General features: G+C 35.9%; 1 protein-coding gene across 2 annotated transcripts in view; it reads left to right on the forward strand.

The window, feature by feature from the left end:
- The first annotated feature begins 2,524 nt into the window (after positions 1 to 2,524).
- LOC130895161 (dynein axonemal heavy chain 6) overlaps positions 2,525 to 18,984 on the forward strand; it is a 75,119-nt gene continuing 58,659 nt past the window's right edge. For both annotated transcript variants that reach the window (XM_057802334.1, XM_057802333.1), the window contains exons 1-11: positions 2,525 to 2,693; positions 4,507 to 4,621; positions 5,498 to 5,582; positions 7,124 to 7,217; positions 8,903 to 9,083; positions 10,360 to 10,744; positions 12,419 to 12,560; positions 13,824 to 13,899; positions 14,706 to 14,883; positions 16,674 to 16,840; positions 18,445 to 18,671. In XM_057802334.1, coding sequence (XP_057658317.1) covers positions 2,621 to 2,693; positions 4,507 to 4,621; positions 5,498 to 5,582; positions 7,124 to 7,217; positions 8,903 to 9,083; positions 10,360 to 10,744; positions 12,419 to 12,560; positions 13,824 to 13,899; positions 14,706 to 14,883; positions 16,674 to 16,840; positions 18,445 to 18,671 — 1,723 coding nt within the window. In that variant the 5' untranslated portion in view covers positions 2,525 to 2,620. The remainder of the gene's footprint in view (positions 2,694 to 4,506; positions 4,622 to 5,497; positions 5,583 to 7,123; positions 7,218 to 8,902; positions 9,084 to 10,359; positions 10,745 to 12,418; positions 12,561 to 13,823; positions 13,900 to 14,705; positions 14,884 to 16,673; positions 16,841 to 18,444; positions 18,672 to 18,984) is intronic.

The following is an 18,984-nucleotide window of genomic DNA, read 5'->3' on the forward strand; positions in this document are numbered from 1 at the left end:
ATTTCATTTTTTGGATTATTTTTTCTCTAATCCAATGATCCTTCTTGGCAGGTATGGAAGCCTAAATTCCTCATTCTTTCGAAGGCTTTGCCAACAACAATCCATGGTTTGATAACAAATGCACTGGAGAAGTCAACAACAAAATGCTGATTATTCCAAAAGGCACTCAAATCCTGGTGCCTAAAATCGTTTAAACTTTGTTGTCTTGAGAAATACCTGGAACGATATAATGAGAGAGTTAAAAATGAACTTCTCAGTTGCCCAAATGGATCAAGGTCTTTCTGGTCTGTAGCAAAAACAGTCCACCAAGGCTCTTGTAAGTCAAAAATTTTATCGGTGACTGAATTCAATTCTTGATGCACCAGGAAAGCTACCACTCACTTTGACTAGAGTTGGTACATCTATGTAAGAAATAGAATTTTGAGATCGAGATGTGACAAAGCTTGAACATCAATAAAGCGACTGGCCTAGATGGAATACCACCAAAATTATTGAAGAATTGCGCAGCTAAGCTAACAAGTTCTCTATGCAAGCTCTTTTCTCTATCATATAAAAGGTCTCTTTCCTGCAGACCTGATTGTTTTAGTTCCAGTTATTGCCGAGATCAATCGGGGACCTCCTGTCAGTAACGTATGGACTGGAGCTATAGAGAAATATGGGAAGCAGACGATATCACTCTGATTTCGTCGTTCAAATCAACCACCCCAATAAACACGGCTACTACCCAAATCCGTCGACACCACCATAAACACCGATCTTGTAACCGTTTTGGAATGGGGTAGTTAGGTTAGGTTTAATGTAGCAAAGCCCCTGCTATTTTTATAAAGAAGGCTGCAGGTCAGGATTTGGTCCTGTCTGGACATAAAATTAAGGCAGCTTCACAAAAGCTTGGAGCCCTCTTTCCAATTCTCTACAAGCCCCAGATTCATCCATATTTAGAATATTTCTTGCACATTTGGAGCTTGGCTCCTAAGCATACCCTGAAGATGCTCGATTCAATATAGAAAAAAGCAGTTCGACTAATAGGCGATTTAGAGTTGACCAGAAACTTGGACAGCTTAAAGAATAGAAGAAAAGTTGCTGACTTGACTTTATTTTACCGATACTACCACGACAAATGTTCTTCAAATTTGTCCAGCATAATCCAACCTAGAGCAGTTTTTGCAAGATCTACTCAACAGGCAGACGTGACTCATGAACACCGAGTTCGCTTGCCATCGTCCAGAAGCGCAATTTATCGAAACTCGTTTCTTTGGAGAAGTGCAAGCCTGTGTAATCAGCTATCAAGGCACGTATTTCCTACAGAAGTTCAAGATCAATATTCACAGGCACCTCCACACGTCAGGCACCACTCGAATTACTTGAATCGGTTGAATTAAGCAATGACACTAGAGTGCTATGCACCTCTCTGGGAAATATTGACCTAAAACCCTTCTGAGGTGTCTTTCGATAGAGACCTGGTTTTTGAGAAAGCTATTAAGCCAGTCGAGGAAGACAAACCGTATTATCTTAATGTATTTAGAAGGTTACCACACCAGATCCTGCGAAAAGCCTGCCATAGGTCCACTCCAGCAGATGATTGATAATACTATGCTTACGAAAGCCGAATTGATGACCGCTGATGATGTCACCAGACTCAAGATAACTATAGATTTGCTAACTACCGACTTTATCAATCGCTGGTAGTTGTTGGGAACCGTATTTTTTCTTTTTGTGGTATGGGTTGAAATCGAGCAAATTTCCAATCTGCATCTCTTGTATAATGGAGAAAAGTTTACTTAGCAGTACTGATGGTATTCTGCCAGATCTGGTGGCTTTATTGATGTGCAAGTATTTTAGATGTTTTACAACATTTTGGTGTCGAAATTTTTTTTTCAGGCAACGATAAACCAATTCTAGGTAAGTATTGAGTTTGAAGCAAACTTGGAGGGCAATTTCAACATCTATTGTAAATTTTCTTTTGCTTCAAACTACGTAATTGCATTAATTTGTTGATTAAAATCAGTAACAAAAGAAATTTTTGTTGTTTATGTACAAATTTGCAGGTTAGCTCATCAAAAGCAAATCGGAAGTTGAGAGAAATGGGGTAAATTAAAATCTAAAAGCGACGTATCTCTCAAATTTCCAATATTATTGTTTATTTAGCCAATAATGTAAGCTACTAGGAAGGCGGGTACCACGTTTGCTTAATACTGATGAGAAGCTCGTCTAATTCATGTCCATTTTTCTGTTGATATCTCTTAGTGGATGAAACTTGGGTATATGTATACCCCAGAAATAAAAATATGTGGAATTCAATCGGGAAACTTGTACATAAGGAAGCACGCTCAATAAGATGATGATCACAGCATTTCGGAGGTTCCAAAAAAAAAAGGGAAAACGGTAACTACTTAAGAAATACCGATATATACACCTGATTTGGCTTTAAGTATAGAGGACTACGAAGAATAGAAAGAATTTTTTTGAAAAATAAAAAAAACTGTCCCTCGTAACTTTAGTCACAACCGAATTTCTCTAACCGCCATAGTAACAGATATTGTTGCCATAGTAACCAAATAAAGTGACATGACAATGTCGTTGGGTTGATGGATTGAATATTTTTAATTCCTGTTTTTGAAGAATGTCGCGGAAACTTGCATCTAATTACAGGAGCTCAGTAGTTTCAGGAGTTTCGACAGGATCCGCTGGAACAGGTAAATCATAATCAGTCGCAATCCAAATACTTATATAACTTGTATAACTAAAACTTATCATACATATATTTTGTCTATGGCGATATCCAGAACTTAAGAACTATCGGTTGGAACCCTCAACCACTGATGTGTACACCTAGTACCAAAGTGAAGTAAAAACATATATTTTGTCGCAGTATTAAAGTACGAGTACTGAATGATCGAATGATTCATAATCACAGTTTATAGTTGGATTAAATTGAATACGCAATTCATTTTCAATCAAATTTAGAGACGTTTTGTTTTTTTAAGTTTCGCCATTCGCTATAAATCATAGAACAAACTCTTTTTGTGAATGCTGACGTGACGGAAATCAAAAAAATATTATTAAATACTTGCTGTCATTTTTGGGCAGTTGATAGTTCTTCAAACCCCTTAGAAGTATATATCAGACTATATAATTGGTTTAATAAAGCGATTTCTCAATACAGATGTCAAATAAAGTGCTTTATTCTTTTCATAACGTATAGAGTACAATAATTTATTATAATATACGGGTGGCAGCCCTAGCTGTCACTGACGATGACGTATGTATAGTATACGTTACTTTGGAGACTTTCTAATGCTTTAGTAGAATATAATTTTGTTGATTTCTGTAATGTCTCTATCTGAACGAAATAATATAGACATTTTAAAGACAACGATTGTATTTATTACCGGAGACAGCTTTTATTATAAAAAATCACAATAGGTTTGTTCCAGCTGCATACTTTGATCACATTTCGAATTTTGGTTCACTACCTAACCAATAATTGCTGGAATACTAAGTTTGACACAGTTTCACTTTCTTTTCCACCAACACTCTATCTCCATCTTTATTTTACAACCTGATAAAGCATGAAACACGATCTTGATTGGGATGATGTGTAACCAATTTAGGAAGACATTTCCCTGTATAAATATGTTGATCTAACTCCTCGTGTGCTCGACACAAGGACGTGAAATGCTTGCTTCGTATATGGCACACCTGATCAAAACTCTATCTTCAAATTTTCTCGGAAATCAGCGAGTCAATATTCGAGTTGATGTTCCCAGTTTATCTTTTGCATATTCCACCAATCTATTTGTTTCTACTAGTCGAAGCTTTAGGCCACCCACTTTTTAGAAGGTTTAAACATGGTATTCTTTGTTCACATTCACAAGTTTGATTACTATTTATTTAGATCTATGGTGAAATTCTTGCTTTGAATCCAAATGCAGTGCGTTGCATTCAATCTCAAAGAATAGTTTCACCAAGATCTCAAAGAGTTTTTTGCACGAATATATTGTAGTATTCTTTCAATTTTTAATGATTATTTAATAAAGTGAACATTAGAAACGGACATTATTTATAAGAAACCCTCTATATGCAGACATTTTCATCGTCAGATTCATTAAGATTCATTCGTCCTACTTTATATGTAGATGGTACTGTTTATCTTTTAAAATAAATGAAATACGTTGATTTATTTTACTTCACTCAACAATAACAATATATTTTAAATTGGAGGTTTGCTTAAGACGGTTCATTTTGTCTCCCGTCAAACTCATCTGCTTAAGAACGTGGCAACACTGATAACTAAGAAATTTCCAAAAAATGACGCGCAGGAATACCACCTTAACTGAAGTTTTGAATGAAAAAAATTGGTACCTTGTACGTCAGCGGTTGAGGGTAGCATTAATTTTTTTCTCCAATATTAAAAGATAATATCCTGTTTATAGAAAAACTAATATACTTACTGTATAATTTAAAGCAACTTATGACTAAAAATATATGAATTATCTGTATATTAAGGTATCGGCGATGTCACTGGAGACCTATTAGACATCACGTATCAAGAAGAAGTCAGAAGAAGACCTTATGAAGGACCTAAACCTATTGTATGTGAGCCACCACATTCTTTCAAAAGGTAATTTTGATTGAAATATTGACAGAATAAACCATCTTCATAAATATGTTTTTTGCATTTTCTATTATGCATTTTACTTAACCTAATCTAACCTAACCAACAATTACGTTGTCTGAAAAGGTTGCGTACTCAATATGATGAACAAGATGTCAGCACTTATAAGCTGGGAAATATATTTGCGCATGCGTTGAGGAACAGCAAAAAATACTAGAGGCTTTTCTGGAAAAGTGCAAAGACTTAACTTAAAAAGAGACTATGCTAAAAAATATATTTATGCAAACAACAAAATGCCTTTATCTTTGTTAGTTTGGACACTTTCAGGCAATTCTTCTTTTGAGTATTCTAATTATAAATTCTTCGCCATCTATCTAAATCTCCTTGAAGCACATTCGATTCTCGTTGTAACCAAATATCATATAGTTATGACGTATTTGCTCAGAACCTTAATTTATCGGGACTTTTTCCGTTGGAGAAGTGCAAGCCTGTGGAATCAGATACCAATCGGGACTCATTCCTTTGGAGAAGTGCAAGCCTGTGGAATCAGATACCAATCGGGACTCATTCCTTTGGAGAAGTGCAAGCCCGTGGAATCAGATACCAATCGGGACTCATTCCTTTGGAGAAGTTCAAGCCCGTGGAATCAGATACCAATCGGGACTCATTCCTTTGGAGAAGTGCAAGCCTGTGGAATCAGATACCAATCGGGACTCATTCCTTTGGAGAAGTGCAAGTCTGTGGAATCAGCTACCAAGGCACGTCTTTCCCGAACAACACAACCTACAGAAGTTCGAGCCTAACCACATGGCAGGCAATTTTTAATTTTTGAGGATTTTTATTTGAGAAATTGTCTCTAATTGGTTTTTTTTTATGTTTCAGGGAACTTGGAGCTATTCCCTTCCATATACCTCATAAAAAATTGTTGGAGAAAATCGAATACAAAAGAGTAATGCCGGAACCCTTGGTAAGTGAATTTCTTTTAAAAATCAATAGATGAAATACCACGCCGACGCGTTTAATAACAAAAGCTCAACAAACCAGTAGAAACAATGAAAATTATGGAAAATAATCCAGTTTACAAAACGGAGAATATTCTACAATGGATTAAATACTTTTCTAGAAAAAAATTATAGTTAATAGTCCGAAATAAAATATTATTATATTAGAATAGAAGTCGTTTACAGACTAGAAGGTACTTTCCAGCAAATGTACCCTCAAATTATTGCGGAACGCGGGAAAAGATTATATCGATTTGATTTCAATTGGCAAGCGATTGTGCATATTTTTGCATTGTAAAATATTGAGCCATTAACTAATCCTGAACTTGAAGTGATCGGCGTTCCTAAGTGGATAGTCGTGCAACGATCTTTCTGAAATTGGAGAATTGGAGAAGCGTGCTTACGAATTAGGCAAAAGGATTCAAAGATGAAGAGTGATAATTTTTAATCTTTTAAAGAAGTCCCTGTTGATTAGTCCGAGTAAATATCTAGCAGCTCTTTTTTGTAGTTTGAAGATTCACTCAAATTGAGTCGCACCACACGTAACCCAGAAGGTGATGGCGTATCGGAGATGCGACTGTTAAGGAGGTGGATAAGTTCAGTTCTATGGAAACCGATCTCAGCGCAAAACAGGAGGAATTCAACTTTTTAGATAAGGCGGTAATATGTAACTCCAATTTCAAACAATTATCCACAAGAATTTTACAGATTAAACGACATCAATGGTGGTGTTATTTAATAAAAAAAGCTGTAATGTATTTTTATAAACGTTAAGACAGAGAAGATTGGAATCGCACCATAACTTAATGGTGATTAGGTCACTAGATATGGTCTTAGGAAGTGCCGTGAGATCAGGGTTGCTCCTACAACAAAATTGAGCCTCGTGGCACTCCACATTCTATTGGATTGCAAGAAGACATCGTTGTATCAATTCTTATAAGCCGACTTCTGTTGGTAAGGTTTGACTTGAACCATGCAAGAGGTGTTCTCGTGAAACCGAAGCACAGCAATTTGTTGTTTAAAATATTATGACTAACACAATCGAAAGCCAAGAAAACCCAAATTGATGGTTAGTAAATATTCTATATCTAAATAGAAATGATAAAAGCCTCTTTTTGACCAATCTATCAATGATCTTAGACAATGTGTTATCTCAAGGAGTAACAACTACAACTTTGTGGCGTACTCTACATTTTTTCCGGTTTTTATTCAAGGGAATAGACAAAATGAAAGTTACAATTTTTGTCACAAAGTGATGAAGTAGTCAACTATTAGCAGCATATTTTTTTCATGCCAGTTTTTGAAAAATCAATAGCTGTTGGAGGAGTCACGTACTCATTGGGTTCATGTTATTATTAGGCTGGTTTATTGTTAATGATGGATGAGTTTGATTTTAGATGGCGCCGATTTAGAATTATTTTTTCGTGAATAGAACGAATCACCTCTATCAACATTTTATCTATCTACTTATACTCTCGTTATTTCTTTATGAAAAATTCGTTTTCAGACGGGATTTCAACAATTTCAAGAGCTTACTATGCAAAGTAGGAAGCGAACACTTTCAGAAGATACTTTAGTGGTTCCAAAATCAGTCAAGAAAGGTATACAGAAATGAATTTGAAAAAATTAATGTAATCAAAACAAAATTATATGTTTCATATATAAAAGTGTAATTTCATCTGCTTATCATAGGGAATGAAATCTACCTTAACCTTACCTAATGTTTTTCATCTTTTGGAGATTTCTTATAAATTGTTCTATAAATGTGTTCTATATTATTATATTCTCAATTCGGCAAAAAATTAAGTCTCCTTCTTTTTCTTCTTCAACGTATTGTAGCTCTTAGGTCTGTAGTTTCCAGCTTGTCATCCTTGTGATGTTGATGTTCATGAATCCTTCCATCTTTTTGGAGGTCTTCCTAAAGGTCGTCGTGTCCCTGGTTTACCGTGCGATCTTTGCTAATCTTTCTCTTGTCATCCTGTCCACGTGTTAGTTCCAAGCTCTTCTACGTTTACGTCTCCATCTGACTATTTCTTCCATCTTACATTCGTGTCTTATGTCTGTGTTTCTGTCTCTTAGTGTGTATCCGCATATGTTTCTGAGTATTTTCATTTCTGTTGTTCGAATGATGTTTTTAGTTCTTTTGTTGTCCGCTCGTGTTTCTATAGCATATGCCAATATGGGTCTAACGCAGGTTTTGTATATTTTAACTTTTGCTCTTTTGTTCAAACTGGTACTATTCCAGATGATGTCCCGGAGTGCACCTGATATTCAGCTGGCTTTGTTTGCTTGTCCTTTTACTTCATTAATTCTGTTTTGGTCTGCGCTGATTTGTGTGCCTAGGTAGCCAAATGACATTACCTGCTCTATGGTTAATATATTTAATTATAGAAATTTAAGAATAATCCTGATTTAGAGCCTCCCGTAAACTCCTGGCGGTACACTTGTACCACTTCGGGAATCACTGGTGTAGTTGGTATTTCCCATAACATATTTGTAGAGACATCTGTGTACCATAGGCAAATTTTTTTTTGTAAAAAGCAAGAACAAGTGAGTGTAGTTCAAGTGGTGCCTGCCGTGTGAAGATACCTGCGGATATTGATCTTGAACTTCTGTAGAGTGTAGTGCATTGGTAGCTGATACAACAGGCTTGCACTTCTCCAAAGAAAATTCCGGGACGTTTGCAGGCGAACTCGGTGATCGTGAGCCACGTCTGCCTGCCGGTCAGCGACCTTTCTTTAATGTTCTAGACCAGTCCAAGTTTCTAATCAACTCTGGGTCTCCTATGAGTCGAATTGCTCTTTTCTGTATTGAGTCGTACGTGCAATACTCCATAGATGGATGAATGTGGTCCTTGTAGAGGATTAGAAGCGGAATATAAAGCTTTTTGGTCTTGAAGAGGACTTCGAGTTTTTGTGATACTGCCTTAGCTAATTCGACCACGTGACTAGGGCATATTGCTCTCAACTTCAACACCCAATAAGTGAATTAACGGTGATGGTTGAAACTACTGTTGAATCTATTTGTATATTTGTCTGTGTCGGCTGATTATATTCTGGTCTATTATCTGTCAGTAGTGTACTATAATACTGATCCCATTCATGTGCAGGTGCTTCTTGTTTCTGTATTCTTGTCTTGATATTTTTTGTGATCTTCTGCATTCTGTATGCTCAACCATCTCTTCTATCTAAAAGAAGATGTTGTTAAAATAATGAATTCGTTAGACGCTTTCTATATATCCCTTTGATTTACCTAATACTATCTTGATATTGATTGTACTTTTTAGCTCAAAGACCCGGTATTACGTTTAGAGAATATAGATCTAGAAGACACACAACTAAATTGGAGTATGTTATGGATCAAAAGGAGTGGATCGAAAAATTTAGACAAACTACAGATGGTTCGTTCGTGTATATGACTTACGCTGTTCCAAACTCACACGAGCTTTTCTATCCTTATGCATTAAGGTATCGAAATTCATTCCACTATAATTTCGCAATTTGTGTCTTCTCCTTAGATTTGTAACAACTACAGTTTCTTGGTACGACAACTTGTAGCTACTAATAAAAATAAAAATAACACGCTCATATTAGTTTCACCTATATGCGGGTTTGTTTCTCGTTCGATAGAGGATTTGAATCTCGGATATCCGTGCTGGAATTCAACAACAATCGACAACCTTGCCAACTACATCGTTATGGCTAGATACAAGTTTCGACGAGATGTAATTATTGATGCTGTTAATCAGTTCTAGCTACCGTTGTTTCTATTAGATGTTTTCGAATAAGAAAAATGTATTTACAACAAGGAACATTATAGAATAGCTTTTGTTATGTAATCCAGCTTTTCTAGTCTCGAACGGCATCCTTTCTGGTCTCTTGCCAATTTCCTGCATAAATTTTTGAAGTATATTCAGAGACCCCCATCTCTCAATCTTAGTTTTGTTCTCCCTCTGCCTCTACTGCCCGTTTGTACGACTTTTTTTTCTGGGCACGCTGTTGTCGATGTCCTGCCTATCTAAACCTGCCAATTTCGATTGTTGTTATTATCTCTGCTTTCTGATCATCTGTATAAGTTGTAGAGCTCAAAGTTTTACCAATATATCCAGACGTTGTTTTCTTAAAGAGCCCCGTGAATTTTTCTCAGTATCTTTTTCTCGAAGGTAGAGAGTAACGTTCCATCCGTTTTTTTAGGGTTCGGGTTTCCACAAAAACAGCTACGATTAACGTCTTATAGATTTTGACGTTTGTAGTACATATTTTGGCAAGGGCTATACATCTTACTCAGGTTCATCGAGGTTCCGAGGCATACTAACTCATCCACCGCTTCGATGTTATATTCTTCAATTGTAATATTTTGACCAGCAATTTCAGCCCTGCGATCCTTCGTCGCAGCTATGAAATTTGTCTTATTCAATACGTACTTTAGTGTCGACTTTCACATCTCAAACTATTTTTTCTAGTAATACACCTACCGTTGTCTCGAATGGGTTTGAGATTTCATTCTGTACTTTAATGTGGTATGTGTAGTTCATTCATGGTTTGGTCTTGGAAAAATCGATGAAAAGCTGACCAAATTGGTTTATACCAAATGCAAAGCGCCCATCAGAACTCCTGGCTAAGGGTTTAAAACGATTTATTATGAATTTCAGATTAGGAATGCCCATAAATTTTCTTTGAATCGTTGGACTACCTGCGTCAAGGTTTTGGTTTCTCAGTAATAACCGATGTTTTTGTTTTGTAGTATCGTACCCTACAAGCAAGTAGACAAATCCAATTTTTTCACGATGAGCGCCAAAGGCGTCATGCAACACGTCGGAAGCGAAATAATTTTCACGACTCTCGATAAATGGGAAAAAGAATACAACATGTATTGTCGTTTAATGGAGATCAGACTCTTTCACTATTTTAGAAAGTGGAAAGGATTTTACGTTTGGAGAATAAACGTAAAACGTAAAAAGATTTATAACGCTAAGAGAAATTTAGAAGAAAATATGCTTAGTCTGAATCCGATTTTGAGACAAGGTCTGTTAGATATTCAGGATATGTGTTTCAAGATGATAGATGTTACGTTTACAGACGTTTCGGATATCGAAAATACGTGGCTGTTTTATTTTATTGAAGACCAGGTAAGTATTTATATTATGATAAAAACTGTTGCTTATTATTATTAACTCAACGACCTCTTTTTGCTACTTAAGTTTTGAGATATGGCAACAATGATGTGAATATGTCAAATCTGACATTGCCATCATGAAATTTGACATTTTTAATGGTGAACGTACTATTTGAGCTGTTACTTTAAAAATTCGCACCGTTTTTCACTGGTTTTCCGAATTCGATCTTGGTCGCACTTCGCTACAGGATGAAGATCGTCCAAGATTGAGTGTTGTGCCAGAAAACATCGATGCTGTGTGTAATCTGATCTTGCAAGATTTAGGCATACATGGACATACATCAATATTGCATGAAAATTTATGGATTTATGCATATTAATCCGAAACTAAATAGCAATCGACTGTATGGATCTTTCGAGACGAGCCAAATCCAACAAAAGTTGTTTGCGCACGAAGCATTTGGAAGCAAATGGTCGCCAGTTAGAGCCCATTAGAGCAACAAAGAACTGTCAATTCTGAATAATACACCAGCATTTGTTTTCCAGAAGTATTCTAAGGAATCAGGGAAACCAATCGGAGAAGACGAATCATTAACTTTCACGACAATATGAGCTATCACACATCAGTTCAAACCAAAACGATTTTGAGTAGTTAAAACATCGAACTGTTGAGTCATCAATCGTACGGTCTTTGTTTGGCAACTAATGATTTCTTCTTATTTCTGCAGATCAAAAATAAATTGCGGTGTCAACGTTTTTCTACATTTGGAAAGCGTGTGATGCGTTCAAATCACATGTTTTGGAGGTACTTCAATCGGAATGGAAAAAATGCTTCGATAATTCTCCTTTCTCCAGCTTAGACAGTTCCAAGTGAAAGCGAATGGTACTTTGTCAACCAAGCACGAGGTTCTTAGTGGAATACCTCAAGGATCTGTTCTTGGTCCCCTTCTCTTTGTGATCTACATTAGTGATCTTGCTGTGAACATTAAAACAAATATATCATTCTTTACTGATGATACAAAGATTCTTGCTAAGTCTGCTTCTGACAGTTACTCCACACAGTAGAGGAATGGACGAAAACAATGGTAAATGAAGCTCTATGAAACCAAATGTAGTGTTCTACACATTGGTATAAGGAATAAAAAGCTTTTAAGGATCACTCAGTTGAGATGATAAGACTTCTTTATAAAACGTATATAAGACCAAAGCTTGAATTTGCGCAGTCCGTGTGGAGTCCATATTTTGTGAAGGATATGGAGCTTTTAGAACGAGTTCAGCTCCTGCGCTGAGAGATTTATGCTATGAAAAACGCCTAAGAATATTTGCCTTACCCACTCTCAGAGAACGTCGCTTCAGAGGAGACTCAATAGAAACCTAGTGTATATGTGGAATGCATGAAGAGACAATGACTGCTGCAAATACAAACATTTTCAAGAACAGACTTGATGCTGGACAACCAGCTATAAACATTCGAATTGTGCACTACTTTTAGTAGACTGAAAAGTGTGAACAATATTCTGAAAAACTTTTATGATTAAATTTATAAAACAATAGTTTCATCGGTTTTTTTCAACCGCCTACTATTGTCAAACAATAATAATGATAATTGGTTCAAAAGCATGAAATACTGACTTGTTATAGCGGCAACAACAATATCTATTTCTAAACAACAATTCTTCTTTTTTAGATGGATAAATTCCATCAAATTATGAAGAAAATAGAGGAATACCACGAGGTAGCTAGAGAAGTTGTGGGCAATGCTTGTCATGCTGCTCTTCTGGCTAAAGGATTTGTGGTTGATGAAAGAATCATCGACGAATCGATAAAAGGTATTTAATTTAAAGCGATAATATAAGGGGTGTGAATTGAAATCAATTCTATATTGAAAATTATGTAATCTAAAGAAATTATGTAATCAGATCTTGCTGTGTTGTCAATCGAGTGAGGAGGGAATTCAGATCCAAACTTTATTGGTTGAAATAGAAAAGAAAAACAAAACTGATTGAATCCGGAAACTTTAGAAGATGTTCAAACTGCTCGCTGCGAACGTCCTGGCGTGATAGAGCTAATCGCAAGCAAGAGGTTCAGTTTTGTAAACCATACTTTTGACATCTCCACAAAAAAAGTCTAATGGTCCGGATTAGGATTCTATCGATCCGTGCTTCTCGATTTGGAAAAATCATAATCATTCTGAAACGATAATTTAGCAGATCCCCTTTGTAAAAAAACAAACGCGGGAGATCATTCTAGAGATAAGATTTTAGACATTAAGCGTATGTTATAAATATCTCCCAATAACACCTTTCCACACTTTCAAAGAAAAGTTTCTCTCAAGTTGATTACCTGTTCAAAATCTTGCCGATAGTTAAGGTTATGAAAAGTGTCCAAACCTTTTCATATGAATCCACTTTTGTCTGTTCATAGATGTAAATATTAGATTGCGGTAATAACTTTTTGAAATACACTTTTATTGTGGTGACTCAGATCAAGATATCGCGCCAAAATGCTCAAATTACTGACATAGAATAGTGGACAGGGAATCTCAGTTCTGAATAATGGAGCCATCTTATACATGGGATGAATAACCAAAGCATACGTCGATGGTATAGAAACAATCATTTCAATCTACTAAGACAGCAGAGCAGCTTTGAAAGGTAAAAAGTCCTATATCGCCGAACTAGGATCATCAGCACCAGTAGGTGGTATGATACAAGATAAGTAATTATACGGACCTTCCGTCTTTCTAAATAATCAAGTACTGTATTTAAACAGTTTCGAAATATGACTAATGATTGACATTTCAATCGAACACGGAGGATTCGGAATGTTGTTGTTGCTTGGAAGAGGAAGAAACCACAGATCACGTCATCGATGAGTACCCAGCACTCACAAGCATCACACTTTTCCCAATGGCGTTAGAGTTTTAAATTTAGTAACCTGGTTGGTTCTTCTGAGGATATCGATGTTTGTTAGGAGGCTTATGTCCGCCATGAACCATATTGGATCACATTTGAAAGAATATATGGGATGTTGTATTTGAAAAACATAACTTGAGGTATCTTCTTATGAAATATTTCATTTTTCTATTATAGATAAGCGAAAAAGGATACATAAAGCTTCTTACATCGAACAAGCGGCTAAAAAGAAATTTTGCGAACGTCTTGCAAGGTAAGATTTCTTCAAAATATTCCCTAAACATAGATTGTTAAATAGAAAGTTTTATATAAATTATATTATTTCAAACTAATTTTCATAAAAAAGGAGACCCGGAATCTAGATAAATCTCCACGAAAAACATATAAAAAGGTCTAAGAAATGAAAACTTGATGAAAATTATGAATTCTGTAGTTTCTTATTTCATAATTCCTTTAGAATATTTTTTTGGTAGAGTTTGTTGATTATGGGTCTCTTCTGATTGAAAGTCAAATAGAAATTCGACGTTTCGACCTATTCTAATTTTTATATATAGATATATTAAATTACACGAATCAAATAGTACCGGCAGGTGTTCGGATTATAAAAGACGATTCACAAACTTGTCTTTCCGTTTGCCGTTGCCTTTGACGTTTGCTATTACAAAATTAAAAACTTTGAAATACATAAAACCATGATAAGATGTCATAGATGCCGTTTAGCGTCGCCGTCTGCCGTTGGTGATTACAAACAAAAACACAGAAACATCACGAAAACAAAAAGCATCACAATCGTTAAAAAGAAAAACAACATTTTTTGGTTAACGGCAACAACGTCAAGTTTATGAATAAGGTTAATAGACGTCAAAAGGCAAACGTCACCCGGAAACGGAAAGTCAAATTTATGAATTAGCCTTAAGTTCCTAAGGAGAGGTTGCTGCAAGACTCTGATGAGACGCAATAACGTCGAAACCGGTCAGCGGTATAAAATACGTATTTGTCTTTTACACTTTTTATTACCTGCAGTTTTTTCACGATTAATACTGTTTATATTATTTTCAGTTTCATAATATTGGTTGATTATATAACAATAAACATGCTGCACCAATTGATTACGAATTCTACACACGATCTACTGTGCGCTCTAGAAAAACACACTCAATTCCTGCCTACACAACAACAATTGGATAAATTCGAACCACTGAATATCGATTTACCAAGAACAGAGGATGCACCTAAAGTAAGTTGCGATCTAATACATTTTCCACACTAACTGGGTGTCGCTTTTACGCATTCGAATAAACATTTCCCAGGCTTTTTCGTCTATGCATAACTGTAAATGAAACATGGATCCACCACTACACCCCTAAAGGGAAAAAAACAGTCAAGACAGTGGATTGTAGTGGAAGAAGAGGCCATCGACAAAACAGAATAAAGCATTTGCCATACACTGACTGGGTGACGTTTTTGCGCATTCAAATAAACATTTCCCAGGCTTTTTCGTCTATGCATAACTGTAAATGAAACATGGATCCACCACTACACCCCTAAAGGGAAAAAAACAGTCAAGACAGTGGATTGTAGTGGAAGAAGAGGCCATCGACAAAACAGAAGAAAGCATTTGCCATACACTGACTGGGTGACGTTTTTGCGCATTCAAATAAACATTTCCCAGGCTTTTTCGTCTATGCATAACTGTAAATGAAACACGGATCAACCACTACACCCCTAAAGGGAAAAAAACAGTCAAGACAGTTGATTGTAATGGAAGAAGAGGCCATCGACAAAACAGAAGAAAGCATTTGCCATACACTAACTGGGTGAAGTTTTTGCGCATTCAAATAAACATTTCCCAGGCTTTTTCGTCTATGCATAACTGTAAATGAAACACGGATCCACCACTACACCCCTAAAGGGAAAAAAACAGTCAAGACAGTGGATTGTAATGGAAGAAGAGGCCATCGACAAAACAGAAGAAAGTATTTGCCATACACTAACTGGGTGTCGCTTTTACGCATTCAAATAAACATTTCCCAGGCTTTTTCGTCTATGCATAACTGTAAATGAAACACGGATCAACCACTACACCCCTAAAGGGAAAAAACAGTCAAGACAGTGGATTGTAATGGAAGAAGAGGCCATCGGCAAAACAGAAGAAAGCATTTGCCATACACTGACTGGGTGACGTTTTTGCGCATTCAAATAAACATTTCCCAGGCTTTTTCGTCTATGCATAACTGTAAATGAAACATGGATCCACCACTACACCCCCAAAGGAAAAAAAAAACAGTCAAGACAGTGGATTGTAAAGGTAGAACGTGTTCTGAAAAAGACGGTTTCATCAGACGAAAAAGTAATGACGATGGTTTTTTGGGATAGTCGTGGCATTTACTATCTTCAAAAAAGTGAAACAATAATTTCAATAAGACAGAGCACCTTCTCACATTTGGTGATCTCCATCACTTCGAATTGATTGACCACCAGATCTGATCCGCAGCGACTTTGTATTGTTTCTCAACCTTAGAGCTTAAGTTGTGTTTTTCATCAGACGTTTAGAACATATTTGGACTGAGTGTATAGACTTAAGAGGAGAATATTCTAGAAAATACAAATGATTATGGAAAAAAAGTCTTGTTTCTTTGTTGGGGCGAGAAACTCAACACACATCCTACGTTATATACGAAGAAAAGAAAGACGAATGTACTTTAAATGTTTCGAAAAGAATTTTTAAGCAAAAAAATTTTTGTTGTTTCTTGTGTGTCAAGTATAACTGAAGATTGTACCTACGCCTACACTTTGATACTGGTAGGAACCCTCATATGTGTATTGTTAGGTAGTGCTTCGAAAAACATTAATCAATATTATCATAAAAATATTTTTCATTTTTTTTATCACTTTTAATAACCTTCAATTTCCGTGTAAAACTCAGCTGTTAAACAAAATTTATTGCAACAATTTTTTGTAATATGATATTAATTTAGCGCGCAAATATTTCAAATAGAAGAAAAAGTTTCATTTTGTAAATTTCAGTTGCCTTTTTTCGTGGTTTATGCTAAAATCGTTCCAGAAGAAATACTATTGGATCCATCTTTGAACATCACTTTAGATATGTTCAATCAGATAATGAGTTTGTGGCAAGAAAAAACTATAATCATCAAATCGTTTGTGGGGGACCCATACTATTCTGTTTTTACAACGTAAGTTCGTTTTTTACATGAAATTTTTATAACTGACGCTTTTCTTTTACCTCATTAGCCTCGTGATGTAATTTTTTTATCTATTTCTATTAATTTATATTTAACGAGGGTTCCTACTAAAGTTTTGAGATAGACAAATAAAAACAAATACGAGGGCCTTTTTTTCAACCTCTTATAGGTTATTTTTCGACATAATCACCGAAAGGATTGAGACATTTGTCTTATCAGCTTTTCCATACCCTCTTCAAAGAAAGTTGCCGGTAATGAATTCAAGTAGAGAACAAAACAGATCTTGAAACTTAAGAAACTTCCGTAGACAAAGCAGTAATGGTGAATCTGCGGTTTTCTTTAACAATTTTGTCAACAACTCCTTGAACCAGGTCATTTGCATCCTTGGTCCAGACACACGACTCATTCTTCGATAGATTTCTGCAGCACTATGGCCTTTAGCCTGTAGAAAACGAATCACACTTCGTAATTCACACTCGGCGAGAGTATCAAAAGTGGCGCACGTCTTTACGTGGCTGTAGCACAAGGCCAAGTATCTGTAAACAACTCAAATAGCACTCGTATGACTATAAGTTCTGCCAAATGTCAAATTTCATGACGGCAATGTCAGATTTGACATATTCACATCAGTGTTGCCGTATCTCAAAACTTAAGTAGCAACTCTCGTAATTATTCAACCACCACTAACAGGAGGACTGGAAAGTTGTAAGAATAAATTTATAACAAGTTTTTCTTTTTAATCAATAATATAATCAGCTTCGTTATAAATCATATTTAACCATCTAGTGTATAAATTTTCAATGCTGAAACGAATAAAATTAGTTTTTCGATAAAATATCTCGGGATGGTACTTTTGACATGATCTAATGTTTTTGCTACCAAGACAACGTTGTAGCCATCGGAATAAATGGAAATCCGAGGGTGCGATATCGATTGAGGCAGTAATTTCCATTCAAATCCATTAGCTGTTTTACCAAGGTTCATCTTGTACACTGCAATCTTGCAGTTGTAGAATTACTCCTTTGTGACTGCGGATAGTTCTGAAAAAATTTGCTTTAAATTTTTTTCCAGGCCTCAGCATAAACACCAAACTACCAAAGCTACTTTTTGGGATGTTAGACCGTCTTAGCATTACACGATTCAATTGGAGGTCAACCGCGTTTTGGGTTTCGGATTATCATATAGGACTCACTCTCTTCAGTGATCAAGCGATCAATAAAACGATTCTGTATTGGATACGTTCCACGGGATGGATCAGTTGCCTTGGGTCTCTTTGGATGGATTATCGGGAACCTGTACACCTGCTCTACTTATTTTTTTAATTTTCTTCAATTGTTCTGGATGATCGACGGTTAGTTAAGAGTGTTTGAGATTTCTTCAATTGTCTTTGGTCTTTCTGATCTATGGCAGTGTGAGAGGTCTGAACTTATAGATTCATCTGGTAACATCGCCCCGAATTGCTAAGAAAGTATAATAATTATTTATTTAGATTCACAATAACCTTAAAATGACGATAAAACTTTCCGGTCGCCCTAATAGAACCCTGATTTTCGATCCAAAAATCTATCGATTCATGGATTACTTGTTGTTTATAGTCCTATAATTAATGAAAAAGTTGAAGATAGAATCTGCGGCTGGGGTCCCACGTTGGAATTTTATTTGAAAAAAGATGAATACCTAACCAAAAACCAAGAAGAGCTTCGCAATTATTTCAAGAGGAATTACGAAGCAGCTTTCCAATATTTACGTAGATACGATCCAATAAGACAATTTTATGCCGAAGATATTTTAGTAGAGAAAGAAGATATAGAAAACGAAAGAGGTAGTATACAGTGTATACATATCCAATAGTACATTAAACCCCTAGGGAGAAATGTAGGGTATTCTCGAGTGGGCGGGGATGCTCTACTTTTCTCACTTGAAGAAATTTGATTTTTTGATTTTTAAAAACACTGGCAAACAAAATTTGAACTTTTTTGGTTTCCATTTGTCTTGATAGCGCTTTTACATCTGTTAATTGGACTGACGGAACTTTTCCCCGTCGTCATCGTTTACAGCTTCTAAATTCTCTCGAAAAAAAATGCAGTTTTGAGTCTTAGAAATGTTTGATTCTCTAGGATACTCTCTATTTCTAC

The sequence above is a fragment of the Diorhabda carinulata genome, chromosome 6 (assembly GCF_026250575.1).
Source record: "Diorhabda carinulata isolate Delta chromosome 6, icDioCari1.1, whole genome shotgun sequence".
NCBI classification, from domain to species: Eukaryota; Metazoa; Arthropoda; class Insecta; order Coleoptera; family Chrysomelidae; genus Diorhabda; species Diorhabda carinulata.